This window comes from Triplophysa rosa, linkage group LG22, assembly GCF_024868665.1.
Source record: "Triplophysa rosa linkage group LG22, Trosa_1v2, whole genome shotgun sequence".
Lineage (NCBI taxonomy): Eukaryota > Metazoa > Chordata > Actinopteri > Cypriniformes > Nemacheilidae > Triplophysa > Triplophysa rosa.
In genome coordinates this window covers 11,593,079-11,608,086 of record NC_079911.1, presented here as the reverse complement: position 1 = coordinate 11,608,086, position 15,008 = coordinate 11,593,079, and the positions used below count along the sequence as shown (strand labels likewise).

At 39.1% G+C, this 15,008-nt stretch overlaps 1 protein-coding gene across 1 annotated transcript in view; it reads left to right on the top strand.

Moving 5' to 3' along the window:
- The window catches only part of tiam1a (TIAM Rac1 associated GEF 1a), a 50,295-nt gene that overhangs the window by 10,590 nt on the left and 24,697 nt on the right, over positions 1 to 15,008 (top strand). Inside the window, 6 exon segments of the mRNA XM_057320512.1 lie at positions 6,662 to 6,754; positions 7,525 to 8,461; positions 10,001 to 10,481; positions 11,456 to 11,628; positions 12,964 to 13,188; positions 13,877 to 14,062. Coding sequence (XP_057176495.1) covers positions 7,535 to 8,461; positions 10,001 to 10,481; positions 11,456 to 11,628; positions 12,964 to 13,188; positions 13,877 to 14,062 — 1,992 coding nt within the window. The 5' untranslated portion in view covers positions 6,662 to 6,754; positions 7,525 to 7,534.

Genomic DNA, 15,008 nt, shown 5'->3' with positions numbered 1-15,008 from the left:
CCCCACCCCCACATTAAAAGCAATGAACGTTTATTCTTGTTATTATAATTCTGTGTATTCATTACTGGATGGAAACTACTTTTAGCCAATTGCTAAGAAAGCAGACTAAGAACATACATTTTAATACAGTAGTGTCTCTGTGCCCCTTCATAAAATTAGGGAGGCGGGGGGTCAGAAGCATCGGTGGTCTGTGTTTAAAGTGGTAAACTCTCATTACTCGCTCATTGAGATTTGTCAAGCACAGACACGGCCAGGGGCTCCGGGACATGAGGGAGGAGTACTGCCACTTCATTTGGATTAATGGTCAGTTAATATCTCCTGCCTTTGAAGATGCTGTCTGAAGAGCTGCTCATATGGAAACGCTTCTCCATGCTGTCACGCACACGGATATATGATAACACTTTGGTTGAATATTGAGAAATATACTCAATATTGAAGCACATTGTTCAGGTTTGGGAGTACTTTCATATTACGTGATATGAATTTCTGCATTATCAGGTTGTCTGCCCCCTTCCAAGGAACAGATCTTAATCTTCCCATTCGGAAATATATAACGTTTCCTTGCAGCAACAGTCATGTGTAACACAAGCATATTTTTTTTCTGATAAACTTCTTATGAACTTTCTTTAAGATCCCCTTCGTCTTTAATCTTACTATCAGCTTCAGTTTTTTCTACCTCTCCCACTCCTTTGCCGAGTCCCCAGGGAATTTTGTTATGGCTTTCAAGTCCTTCTCATCTCAAGTTAAATTGGTCATTCCTCTGTAGGGAATCTGTGGAAGAATGTGAGAAATGGGGAGAGTCGCCCCTGGGCCGGGTGTGTTTCAGAGGGTTTGGGGTTTAGGGTCAATGGCGGGTATTGTTTAAAAGTAACATGACCGAGCTCCACGCGCCTATTAGTCGTGTATGTGGATGCACTTAAATTTGTTTCCCGAACTCAAAGGTCAACACTGTTAACTAAACTGGAAGTGGATTTATAGGGCTCCTGTTATAAACTGAATGGGATATATCACTGCTGTTCCTCTGACACCTCCATATTTTGTGATTTTTATTTTTTTGCCATAGATCATTATTAGTAGTCACCCTTTATATTTTAGGTTTTATAAATATCTAACCTATAAATAGTATTAAAAGTGCCTAAATAGTATTTCATCATATAAAAAGTACTGTGTTTTTCCATTTCAGAAAAGGACAGCGGTGATATGTATAATAACGGCACTATTTGGAAAAAAGACCTGCTGTGTTTACATCTAATTTCATTTCAGCACTTTTTTAAAATAGTATTTAAGATTGTTGACTAAGCAAAATGACACTTTAAAGAATCATAAACAAAAAAAAAACACAGTAGAGCAAGAAAGAGAGAGAGAGCACTCTTTCCTTGTTCATACATGTTAGTGAACGAATAAAAGAGAAGGACAAAAACAAAAAAGATGAAGGGAAATGGGAGGAAGCCATTATAGGTTGATACCTGAGAACATTGAGTGTGGGTGTTGACAGGTAACGAGTGTATTTTTTTTAAAGTTCTATTCAGACAAGAGTCTGCACAAGTCAAAACATAGACAAAAACAAATCGTTTTATTATATGTAAAACATTCATTTTCTTGGCTCTGCTAGAAATCGGTAGTTGATCTTGAGTTAAAGATTCTGCCAATTTGGCATCACTACAGAATTCCAAAAAACCCCTGCAGATTCCCTGCCTCGTTTATATTTGTTTATTAAACTTTTTACTCAATGATGCTTTTAGCTACTGGAGTAGTACATTTATCCATGTTTTGTGTCACATTTAATTTCATTCCCACAAAAATTGTATAGATTTATAGTTCAGTGTACATTTTATTTATGCTATTGGCGTTCACTTTTATCCAAAGTGACAAACAGTGCATTTAAAGGTGTGGTGTCATCAGTTTGTGTGTTTGGTGGGAATGCTCTACCAATTAAAGGTCCAATGTGTAATTTTTTTGGAAGATCTATTGCCTGAAATCCAATATAATATACATAACTATGTCTTCAGAGGTGTATAAAGACCTTACATAATGAAGCGTTATGTTTTTATGACCTTAGAATGAGCTATTTCTATCTACATACACCGCGGGTCCCCTTACATGGAATTCGCCATGTTGTTTCTACAGTAGCCCTAAACGGACAAACTGCTCTAGAGTGTGTTTATAAATACGTTATCTCCTCGGCAAATAAGTGAAAATGTGATGACATCTTATTCCTGTTACAGCCACCGTAGTGCTTTGAAAGGGAGGGGTGGAGTGAGCTGTTGGTTGCAATTTACAACCTCACCGCTAGATGTCGCTACATTTTATTCACTGGACCTTTAAGCTATACAAAGAAATTCCTTTTGGACAGGAATTCCTATCGCTCTATACTAAAAAATACATTTCATGAAATAAGTTATACAATTGAATTTTTAAAATGTCATTTAAAAATAAAAAAATGTTATAGTATAGTTTTAAAAAATTCCTATTGGACACACAATGTTGAGCAGTATGTATGTGTATCTATGGGATAATCAGTCAGCCGAGAATGGCACAGAGCGTCTGGGTGGTGATTATCTATGTGTCTTTGTTTGTACTCTCTCAATTAGACTAATGAGAGCAGATCGAGCACATGCAAAATTACAGATGCCACCTGAAGTAACAATGGATTGCATTTCTGATCCTCTCTCTTCTGCTTTTCTCTGTGATAGAGGCGCATAAAATCCCCCTTAGCTTTCCCACAACACTGTGCACCTGTGCTGGGCTTTGGGGAGATTTTAAACCTTGCTCTTTGCTTCAGGCCTTAAAGACATTCAGAAACAAAAAACGAAGCACTAGACTAATGGGAGCGGAGAGAGTAATGCATTGCTGCTTTTTCTGTCCACCATCACAGCCTTTCTTTGTTTGTCTAGTGAATATTCCATCATGAATGACTAATATGAGTCTCAGAGTGCTTTTCTTTCTTTTCTAATAGAAATATTTATGATATTATAATATCTGACTGAATTAAGTTTCGTAATTGAGTTATCAGACTTCATTTCCGAGGACAATTCCGCAGGAGTTGTTCTTAAGCAGGCCTGTCTGTACTTTAATCATTTTTAATGTGATATGTGAAGACATTTCAGATGATTATACTCCAGTAATGATAGATTTCAGGATGTGTAGCAGCAGAATTTAATATCGAAGGCTGTTATTTGTTTTCATTGCTATCTTACTTGCCTATCATGCGTTCATGCTTCAGTTTTGAGAGAGTTAGAGAAGGTAAAGTCAAGTTTTAGTGCAGTTCATAGAAATAGAAAGTTAGGATTTTTCAAAAGATTGCTTTTTGTCATCTGTGGGCGGTTTTATGGAAACTATAGAAGACGCAAAAGGAAACAAAGCCGTGTGGACTTCCATTTTTTAACACCCGGTCCCATACCGCCATGTGCGTGCTGGTGATCTATTCTGTTGCCTTCCTTTCACCCCAAACAAAAGAGTTTCTGAAGGAGGGAGAGGGACGTTCGCCAGAGTTGGTCCATTTTATTATTTTATTAGAATGCTCACCCTATTCAAAACCAAACATTAGCTTTACGCTCATAAGCGTTATAAGAAAAAGAATAGATTTTAATCAAATATTTGGACAAAATAACCGCTGAACTTATTTACTGTTGTCCTTTGTAGATTTTGTATTTCTTGCTAGTTTAATACATTTATTTTTAACCCAGCGTTGGGTCAAAAAGGGACAAGGCGCCTGTTGGGTTTAATTAACCCAGAAAAAAATTATATTTGACCCAACAATGGGTTAAAACAACCCAGTATAGGGTTGGGTTCGCCTCTTTTATCCAATGTTAGGTTGAAAATAACCCCGCATTTTAGTGTATCTCTTACACCAATCTAGCCTTTTTCTTCTCACATATCCCTTACAGAAAAGACACACGAAATTCACATGTGCAAAAAACACATGTGATCACATGTGAAATGTGTGTTTTTGGAACATTTTGGTGTAATTCCATGTGAATTCCCACGTGAAACCCATGGGATAACATGTAAAAACCCATGGGATAACATATGCGACATGTCTCCACATGTGATCACATGTTCTTCACGTCACCACATGTTGCACGTCATCCCATGGGTTTTTACATGTTATCCCATGGGTTTCACGTGGGAATTCACATGGAATTCACACCAAAATGTTCCAAAAACACACATTTCACATGTGATCACACGTGTTTTTTCGCACATGTTAAACACATGTTGTATACATGTGATCACATGCGAAAAACATGTAAAAACATGTGAAATTCATGTGTCTTTTCTGTAAGGGATAAAACAATTTCATCTCAAATCAATATTTCATGTCTAAAGTTTTATTTATTTGGTCAGTTGTCTAATAATGCGCGGTTGAATAGTATTAAACCTAAAAAAAACCTTAGGGCAATATACCGCAATACTTATCACCCGTCTTGTGTTTACTGACCAGTTTACTGACTGTGCATCATCCTTTACTTTTAGTTCTTGGTTTTAACTTTTGGAGCATATTTATACCTGTGTGATTGTGTTTGTGTTTGAGTATAAGCACGAACCCGTTGGCGTATTTATAAGACAATGTGTTTGTGTCTGTTTGTGGTTTAATAACGGAGCCCAGGGTAGCACATCCCTCATATCGCGTGAAATGAAGTGGAGGAGGTGTCCTTCTAAGTGCCTGTGATTAAAGTTTCACAGTGAGACTCAGCAAGCCATTCCACCATCTCACACCCTTCCTCCATCCTCTCCACCTGCTTCCACCCCGCGGGAGATGTTCGGCTTTGCACTGACACAACCTCAGTTGTATGCATAGCACATTCAACAAGATGAAATTTTGGGATGTCTTAACCCAGACCCGGTTTGTGTACAAATCATCACTGAGGTGTTTGTGCAAGCCCTGTTGTCGTCACTCCTAGATTTATCACATCTTATTGCTTATGAATCCCACCAGGGATGTACAAGAATATCATGTAGGTGAGGAGGAGAGAGAGAGTGGGCTGCAGGTCATCCGGTTCATCCGCTGACTCACTTTTTCTTCTCAGCTGCGTATTGCGTTTTCTCTCATCCATTTTCGCTAACCTTTTAGTTATGACTGCAATGACATTTTAACTCAGGATCCCCGCTGAGATCTTCCATCTGGTGTGTTTTTCTTAAAGCCGATGGTTCGATGTTTAATGGAATTGTATCAGATGGTATTAAATATGTGCTCTAATAATATGCATATGTTTGTATACCATTACTGTAGAACTCACATTAAGAAAAAATGGTTTACTTGTAGCAAGGCTTTTAAATTTGATTTTATATTTTATTTTACTTTACTCTTTATATTTTATTTTGTGTATTATTTAATATTGTGTAATATTTTATACTTGTATATTGTATTTTTTTATTTTATTTAACTTTTTTATTTTTATTATATATACAGTATATATTTTTTTTTTTAACCCAGACTTTGGAAAAGGAGTGAATTGTGATCCATAGAGAAAAATGGGGTCAACTCTAGTTTACGTAACTCTGCACTGCAGTAAGTTCACTCAACCCTGCTGTTGAGTTTTTTCTATTTCTGCTCCAGTGTACGCAAACAAGCATGCGCATATTTCTCTGCAAGCTGTCATCACGAGAACAGAATGAGCATCATCTGAGTTCTCTTTTGTTTTATTTCTCTTTTGCCTAGGGTCCTGTTGACCCTATCTGCTGAGGCTGGACATGATCCAGAGAAATAAACACTGACCCTAACACACACACACACACACACAGCTTCTGTTAGAGCCAGTGTTTGAATCACAAACCCTCCAGTGGAGAGAAGCAATACATTCACTTACTAGAAAAAAGATAGATTTCTTACATTTACTAAGGACAATTTGGTGATTTACAAAACACCACTCAATACTGCACATTGCTTTGATTAAGCTTTATTGTTTTCCTCACTTTGTTTAAGTTGCTTTGGACAAAATGTGTCTACTAAATGCTTAAATGTTTATTTTTGTAGACTAGGGTATTGCTAGGTGTTCTGGTGAAACAAGTCTGGTTCTATAAAATTCTATAAAATATGGCTCAGGTCTATCTTTATTTGAAAATTGCTATGAACTCAAATGCAACGTAAGTCACTTGCCTATATGCATCCTCAAAATGCATAAATTGTTGTGAACCGGGATCAACTCTTTCTCTTCTTAGTCTCTTTTTTTCTCTGTATTTCTATTCTCAGTATTTCCCGCCAGGTCATTCTGGGGCTAATCCATAAAGCGTGCTCAGAGCATGTAAAGTCTCATCTATCTTCTCATACCTACTGCAGTACGGAGATGAGGCTCCATCTTTTCTCCATGTATTAAAAGAAATTAGGTCAGATTGGCATTGAGCATGATATAGCCGAGGTTCAGCTTTAACACTGCTGCTAGGCTGCCTTGATCTTTTGTCATAATTACCCTATTGTTGGCTTCTTCTGAAGACGAAGCTCTGAAAATTCCACCTCTCATGCAGCACGGAGATGAACAACAGAAAGTATTGTTGTATAAGTGTTGTGTGTATTTGTGGCTGCACCATCAGGTGTGCGTTCAGGTTGTAATCACTTATTACATATTCAGAAACTTGAAACCACTAATAAATCTTTGTTCTCTTTGTTTAAAAATGTCTATTGTGTGTGTGTGTGTGTGTGTGTGTGTGCTTTTTTCCCCAGGAAAACCCACCTTAGGGCTGATCAGGACCATGAAGTCTAAAAATAGGAATATGGCTTTTTGGAAACGTATCTGATCCATTGGTTCTACCTCAGGTACGGTTGCAAATCACATCAACATGATAAGGCATATAGCACACAATATTTGATGTCTATTTTTATATAATATTGGTTTTTGATATCTAATATTGGCTAAATAACATGACTTGGTTCTAAATCGTGTCCAAAATAATAAAACATGATTTTAAAACTTTTGGGTTTCACTTAAAATCTGATCACATTACTGTTACCTTTTTAGAAGTATGACTAATTTAACAATTATACTTTATTGGATTTGTTCCACCAAGTTCAACAGTTTATAACTAAGATATGCATATTATGGACTGGCTAATGGAGGTCATGTAAAAATTCTCACGGCAGGAGTTTGAAAGGTTTCACATCCCTCTCTCTCTCTCTCTCTCTCTCTCTCTCTCTCTCTCTCTCTCTCGCTCTGTGTGCGTCAGATTTTCAACTTTCACTTTTAGTGACGGTGCGACTGATTTTCCTCCGCATTCTATATAGATCACTCATTTGTTTTCTCTGTCTTCACTGTAAAAGCTCTCAAATCCTAAAATCGACCTTTGCGTAAAATTGGACGGATCAGGTATGCTGCCCTTCAGCTCCAAGACCTCCTTTTATGAGGTCTCTAGATACTATCTTAAAAAGAATGTTGTGTTTCCTGGTCGTTCGGGTAGGTCGTAGACTTTCAAATCTATCATTGAAATGTCACCCAGGTTCTCCAACAATGGTACCAACATGTTGTGCTTTTAAAGACATCTTTAGTATCTGGTAGAACTCAACTTCATCTCTGTTTTTGTCTCTCGCAGACTTTAAATCATGGGGAACGTTGAGAGCCAAAATGGAGACCACACCTACCACAGCGACAGGCAGGGCCACCTATCACGAAAGCACATGACCCGATCGCTTCGCATCTCCAACAAGCATTCTCGCCGTTTACGTCACGCCTCATCCTGCAAGGGTGAGCACCCCAACTCTGAGACCAGTACCAGATCCAGCAGCACCCCTTCCATCCCACAATCCCTTAGTGAAAACGGCCTCGAACCCTTTAATAAAACAAATGTTCTGGAGGGCTATGGAGGAACCATTTGGGTTGACCGGATGGCCATTAACCTACGACCAGTGTCTTTCCACGACAACATTGGGGATCCCACCATCACGCCAGGCTCGGAGGATGGTGTAGAGATGGACACCGTGGTTCCAGAAAGCTGTGATGAAACTAGACTTTTCATGAGCGAAGACACGTATCTGCAGAGAACTAGAGATGGTCCTCGGGAAGGCAGCAGCTTTAAGAAGAAACGCTCCAAATCTGCAGATATGTGGAGAGAGGATTCAATGGAGTTCTCGCTCTCTGATCTAAGCCAAGAGCATCTGGCCAGCACAGAGGAGATCATCGGGCGGAGCGAGGATAAAGGATTCGCTAACTGTGGAGGTAGACATCACACCTCCAGCCCACGGACGCTTGAGACTCGTTCCGGAGAGAGAGCAAACTCTTTGGATGAACTTTGCGCGCAGAGGCTACCTCCTCTCCGTGGCTCACACCATCACTATAACGGTCATGGTTCTGAGAGGACCAAAGGGGGAGTGATGAACGGCGAGGTTTTGTCTCCCTCAGAGGAGGAAGGGAACGGATATGGAGCGTACACTCTTCCTTGTCGCCGCTCTCACTGCTTGTCGGAGGGGCTGTCCAATCACAAGGCTCCCATCTGCTCACGTATGCAAGGCCGACGTGCGCAAACAACACATGTGAGTTATGCTTTTGACACATGGTTTTATACATCCTCCCAAAATAGAGATGAATAATAATTTAGGTGTTGTATCTCCTGACTTATTATGAATCATGTACTTCCAAGCCGTCTAGTGAATTGTGAACAAAATTACATTTCTGTCATCATTTACTTAACCTTATGCTGTTTCGTGAGATTTTGTCTCATGTTGGACAGGGTGCTCACATTGTTATTTTCTATTCAATGAAAGTTAATGGTGACTATATGAGGAACCAAGATTCAAAGCTTACTCTTAATAATAAATGTACGATAAGAGCAGTCCATATACCTTGTGCAATATAAAGCATATCTTCTGAAGGTATACAAACACTTTGTGTGAGGGAACAAACAGAAATGTAAGTTCTCAGAAATCTTGGAATGTCGCAAAACAATTTGAGAAGAGTTTAACACACCATGGTCAGCATTCACTGTTATTGTATAGATAAGAAAAAGATCAACATTGTAACACTGTCCTTTCCAAAGCCATTAAAAATGGTTTGTAACAACGTGAGGGTGAGTAAATGATGACTAAATTTTGGCATTTAGTACAGAAGGCAATGCGTCATGTGACCCAAGACCTGGATAAAGAACGATGGCCTTAAAGGGATAGTTCACACAAAAAAAAAAAATTCTGTCATCATTTACTCAGCCTCTTGTCATTTCAAACCTGTATGACTTTCTTTCTTCCGCACAACACAAAAGAAGATATTTTGAAGAACGTTGGTAACTGAACAGCGCCGGTACCCATTGTCTTGGCAATAGAAGTGAATGGGTTCCACAGTTGTTTGGTTACAAGCATTCTTCGAAATATCTTCTTTTCCAGAAGAAAGTCATACAGGTTTGAAATGACATGAGGGTGAATAAATGATGACGGGATTTCCATTTTTAGGTGAACACTTTAATGGATTCTCTGATAAAAGCCTTTAAAAGTTTAATCTACTTCTGGGTCTTTAGTAAAATGGGAAAGGCAAAACAACCTTTATCCCCTATTCAAACAGACAGGCTTTTAACTTTTATTTTTGTGCATATTTGATGTGTTCTGAACTTTGGAAGGTCTCAGAGGACACTTTAAACGCAAAAGCTCTGAGTCATGCTAACAATTTAAAGCTTCTGATTGGTTTTGAAATGTGACATTTCCCACAATCCACCTGACAGGAACTCTGGGAGGCAAACAGACAGTGTTTTAATGCTAGAAAAGGGAAGCCGCACCTTCTCTATTGCATGTTGTACGCAGTCATCATCTTTCAATTCCTCTTTCGTGCACAGGTAAACAAGTTGAGAACAATATTAGTTAGTTTCTTTCTTTGCATGTGCCAAAAGGGGAAAGAAAGAAGAGCTTTTTGGCAGCTCAATGGAAGTTAGTTTCCGTTCCGTTTTAATAAAACGTCAATCCATTATTTAGGGTGTTCTGAGAAAAGTGGTTGTTTTGAGGATGTCCCATATGATGTTCTGTCACTGTAGAGGGAGTGTCTTGTTTTATCCGAGTTAACTTGTACATCTACTGTGCACATTCATGTAGGATATCACGGCAGGTGAAGGTAGCGAGTATGGAGACAGTGGAATCGACGGCGGTATGGCTGAAATCGAACACTCGTCACGTCGTTGCAAGGCCATGTCTGCGTCTTTCTCAGTGTACTCCACTGCTAGCGGGAGCATCTTCGCAGGAAGCGACAGTGGTAGCAGCAGCGGAGGTGGAGGAGATCGCGAACGCCAGTCGGGTGGAGATCAAGGGGTGTACGAGAACTTCCGTCAGGAGCTGGACCTGAACTCCAGACAGACGCGGGAATGCCTGGAGGAAGCCGGATCGGCCGCTAGCGATGATAGGAGCAGCGGAACTCTCAGCTCTGCTTATCCATCGGACAATTTGCTCATCACGGCCCACGGCACGGTACGGAAGGCTGGCATGCTGGCGGTGAAGAACTTCCTGATGCATAAGAAGAATAAGAGGGTGGAGCCTGCAGCAAAAAGGAAGTGGAAGCAATATTGGGTGTCACTGAAAGGTGAGGCTGTTTGATAAAGCGTGCTTTTTGTAGTGCAGTGGTTCTCAACTCTGGCCCGCGAGATCCATTTTCCTGCCGAGTTTAGTCCCAACTCTGATATAAAACACCTGAACAAGCTAATCAGCATCTTTAGGAATAGATGCGTTCAACTTGTTGCGCAAATCTATCAGCTTATGACATTTAAGTACCGCGATATCGATTCAAGTGCAGATTGCTCTGTACGCATTTGAATCGCTCTCGCGGTACTTTAATGCTATATGCCAAACCATCTGCGCAGCCCAACATTAAGTTGAACGCGTCTGTTCCTGAAGTCACTGATTAGCCTCTTCAGGTGTTTTATCAGAGTTGGGGCTAAACTCGGCAGGAAAATGTGTAGTTGCTGTAGTGTATAGTAGTACATTTTCTGTATGCATTGAATACACAACCAATAATATAATAATAATAATAAACAACATAACACACAGTTTGTTGGGTACTGTATCCCACAATGCAATGCCATTCCTAGCGTTATATAAAAAATATTTATTAACTTTTTCAAGATTCATTTATGCATTTGGCAGATGCTTTTATCCAAAGCGACTTACATTGCATTATATTAAACATTTGTTTCTGACTACGTGTAATCCCCTGGGATCGAACCCATGACCTTGGCATTGCTAGTGCCATGCTCTAACCACTGAGCCACAGGAAAGCTCATTATTTGATTAATTCAAGATACTACTGCCAAAAGTTAAGCTATTTATATACCTGTAATTTTAGTGTGTATATAAAATGTAACATATAGTTTTAAAGTGTATTAAAATATTAAATATACGTTTAGAGTAAAAAACATTGTGTCACTTAAAATGCCCAGTCATTTATTTATTCGTCTTTCAAATTCAGGTTTCAACTTGCAAGCCTAAAACTTTTCTAACAACTGTAATGTGAATTCGGTTTTCTAGTTTCTAACCCTCCTTCTCCTCTTCATATCTCAGGGTGCACTCTGTTTTTCTACGAAACTGATGGACGTTCTGGGATTGACCACAATAGCATTCACAAGCACGCTGTGTGGGTAGAAAACAGCATTGTCCAGGCTGTCCCTGAACATCCCAAAAAAGACTTTGTGTTTTGCTTAAGCAACGCACTGGGAGATGCCTTCCTATTTCAGGTAATTCAGCCTGAATCTCATAGAAGGAATAATATTGTGGCTCTTAAATCTAGTCAAATATAACTCAAATTGTGCAGCCTACAGTGCTTTTAGGGATTGCAACCACAGGAGCATTTGAGTAGCATTGGTGAAGGTACAAAAAGCACAAACACTGTCATTGCGATGGTACAATTTCAAAATGTCCTTGTATGTACCATTTAGGTACAGATATTTATAAATTTGGTACTTTGTTCTTTTGAGGTACTATTTCTGGATCCAGTTGATTTAGAATCATCGCAAACTGATTCTCACAGTCCAGTGTTCAATGCATTTCTGTGTGACATTTTATTCGGTGACAGGTGACAACATCCTGCTCACCAGGTGACATTTGTAAAGGGCACCTAGTCAACTAGACTTGACGGACAGTCAAATCTCTTTGGTATTTGGTTAAAAATATATTGCTTTTTGTGCTGGAAGAACATTGTATTGCATTATATAAACATTATATTGCTTATATAACTTCATGTGGGAGGCTCTGGGCATTTATTATGCGGCTGGCACAACTGATGCAGTAGACCACACGGAGATTTATAAAATAACATTGTATTTGTTCCAAGAGAGATGTACTAACTGGTTGACCCTAGGCTAGAAAATATATTGAGCAGATCATTTTTCAGTAACGGCTTTAAACATATTCTATGTTACATATAGAGAAATTGCATAATAAACATTGTCCTTTTTTATCTTTCATTTTGTGATCTGGCACCCTTTTTTATACACCAACCTGCAAAGTCATGCAACTTTGTTCATTCTGTAAAGACAAAGATCTTTTTATTCAACTTTTTTTATATGTTGCCTTGATTTTAAGACTGACTTCAAACTTAAAGGGATAGTTCACCCAAAAAGTGAAGATTCTGTCATCATTTACTCACCCTCTTGTCATTTCAAACCTGCATGACTTTCTTTCTTCGGCAGAACACAAGAGAAGAAATTTAGAAGAATGTTGTTAACTGGACCCCTTTCACTCGCATTGATTTTGTGTCCATACAATAGAAATGAATGGGGTCCAGTGCTGCTCGGCCACCAACTTTCTTCAAAATATCTTCTTTTGTGTTGTGAGGAAGAAAGTCATACAGGTTTGAAATGACAAGAGGGTGAACTATCACTTTAAGTTACCTTCATGGATTGACAGTACCCGCAATGACAGTTTATGATTTGTGCTATTTCTACCATTGTTGGTAGAAATGTTATTTGTGTTATCACAATGTTACCAGTGTTATTTGTCCTAGTTTGCCCATTTTTGTCACGTCAGTAAGCAGGAGCTATTGGTGATGTTTTGTATCCACTTGTTTTCAGACTTCAGGTCAAACGGAGTTGGAAAACTGGATAACCGCCATTCACTCAGCCTGCGCTGCGGCCGTCGCCCGCCAGCACCACCGCGATGACACGGTACGACTGGTGCGATCCGAGATCAAGAAGTTAGAACAGAAGATCGACATGGATGAAAAAATGAAGAAGATGGGTGAAATGCAACTCTCTTCTGTCACAGATGCAAAAAAGAGGAAGACTATTCTGGAACAGGTATGACTTTATCAGCGCGGATCCCACCGTCATAAATCATAAATCTGTTCTTACGTCCACGAGCATTCGTTTTTTACTGAAAATATATCATTTTTTGATGAGCTGTCTCTTTAACCTATTAACCTTCACTCGTTTTCTTCACTTGTTGGTTACACCCTTCAGAAATGATCCTTTAACTACAGTTTGCTTTGTTAACTAGGGCACATGAATAATTGTGGTTTTGGTTTCCACAATTACATGCAGATTTAGAGATAATCTAATAATTTTATTTAATCCATTTTATTTTTATATTGTGTGTATAAGATTATGTGTGCATTTAGATGTGACCTTTTAATATAATCTGTATAAATGTAATAGTTCATAAAAAGCTAAATGTGTGTATTAATGTATGAATGCGTGACTGTATGTGTTATGTAGCTCTCTGTGCGAGTGGAGGTGGGCATATACTCCTCCATGGTCTCTGAATAGACTCAGGTCATGCCGGCTTGGAGGAGGGCTGCTGACTAATGATATATCCCAGCATCCTCCTCCAGTACGAAACCGTATTAAAAACACTTCCCACATGCTCATAGTCAGCAGCTTAAGCGCTCTCAGCAAAAGTGCAGAGCACATTAAACTATTGACAACATACGTAGAGCAATGAGATCCTTTTTATCTTATAACATTTTTTATTATATCTTTCTTTCAGATATTCCTCTGGGAGCAGAATTTGGAGCAGTTTCATATGGATCTGTTTCGGTACCGCTGTTACCTGTCCAGCCTGCAGGGCGGCGAGCTTCCAAATCCCAAACGCCTACTCGCAGTTGCTTCCCGCCCTACCAAGCTGTCCATGGGTCGTCTGGGCATTTTTTCCGTGTCATCCTTCCATGCCCTGGTATGAAATACACACACAATACTCTACCCCCAATATCACACTGTACACATGCATTTTTTGTTTGTTTTTATATCTTTACACATATTACAACACTATAGCTTGCCACATTCCCTCTTTCTTCTTTCATTTACATATTTAAATGCATTTAGTTAACATGCACTTTATTTTAATCCACACCACAAAAGGCCCGTGAGCCGCCTGGCAGCTTGTTCTTGGCCCAGGTCCCAGCAGAAACTGTAACAAAACATGCCGACATCATTGTGTTTTTGTCATTCCTGTGGTCCAACCCAGAATGTGCCGAATGTTGTAATACGTAGACAAGAAATGCCTCCAACCACAACTGTCACCTCAAACTGTCGCACAGAGGCATAGAAAAGCAACTCCCTTCTGATTGCACAAGTCAAGTTTCTTGAAAACTAAACCGACTTCGAAAGAAACTTTTTAAATGATGAAATAGGGAGCGTTATTCATCAACGGTACTAAAGCGGTGAATCAGGAACTGCTTTTGCTGCCACCTTTCTTTAGCGATTTTCATACGTGAAGGGTTAGTTCACCCAAAAATAAAAATTCGGTCATCATTTACAGTATATACCCTCGTGTCATTGAAAACCTGTTTATGACTCTTTATTCTGTTAGTCACAAAAGCAGATATTTTGAAAAATGTGTTTTGTGTCCACACAATAGAAGTCAATGGGGGTCAATCTTTTTGGTTACCAACATTCTTTAAAAAAAATCTTCTTTTGTGTTCTTCGGAAGAACGAAAGTCATACAGGTTTGTAATGACTTGAGCGCGAGTAAATGATGAAAGGATTTTCATTTTTGGGTGAACTATCCCTTTAATTTGTGGTTTTGCCGTTTAAGCATGTTTTTATAATCGGTGTGCCTAAACAGTTCCATATGCTCTTATTATAAAGTTTTCCTTTCTTATTTCCCTTCTTATTTGTTC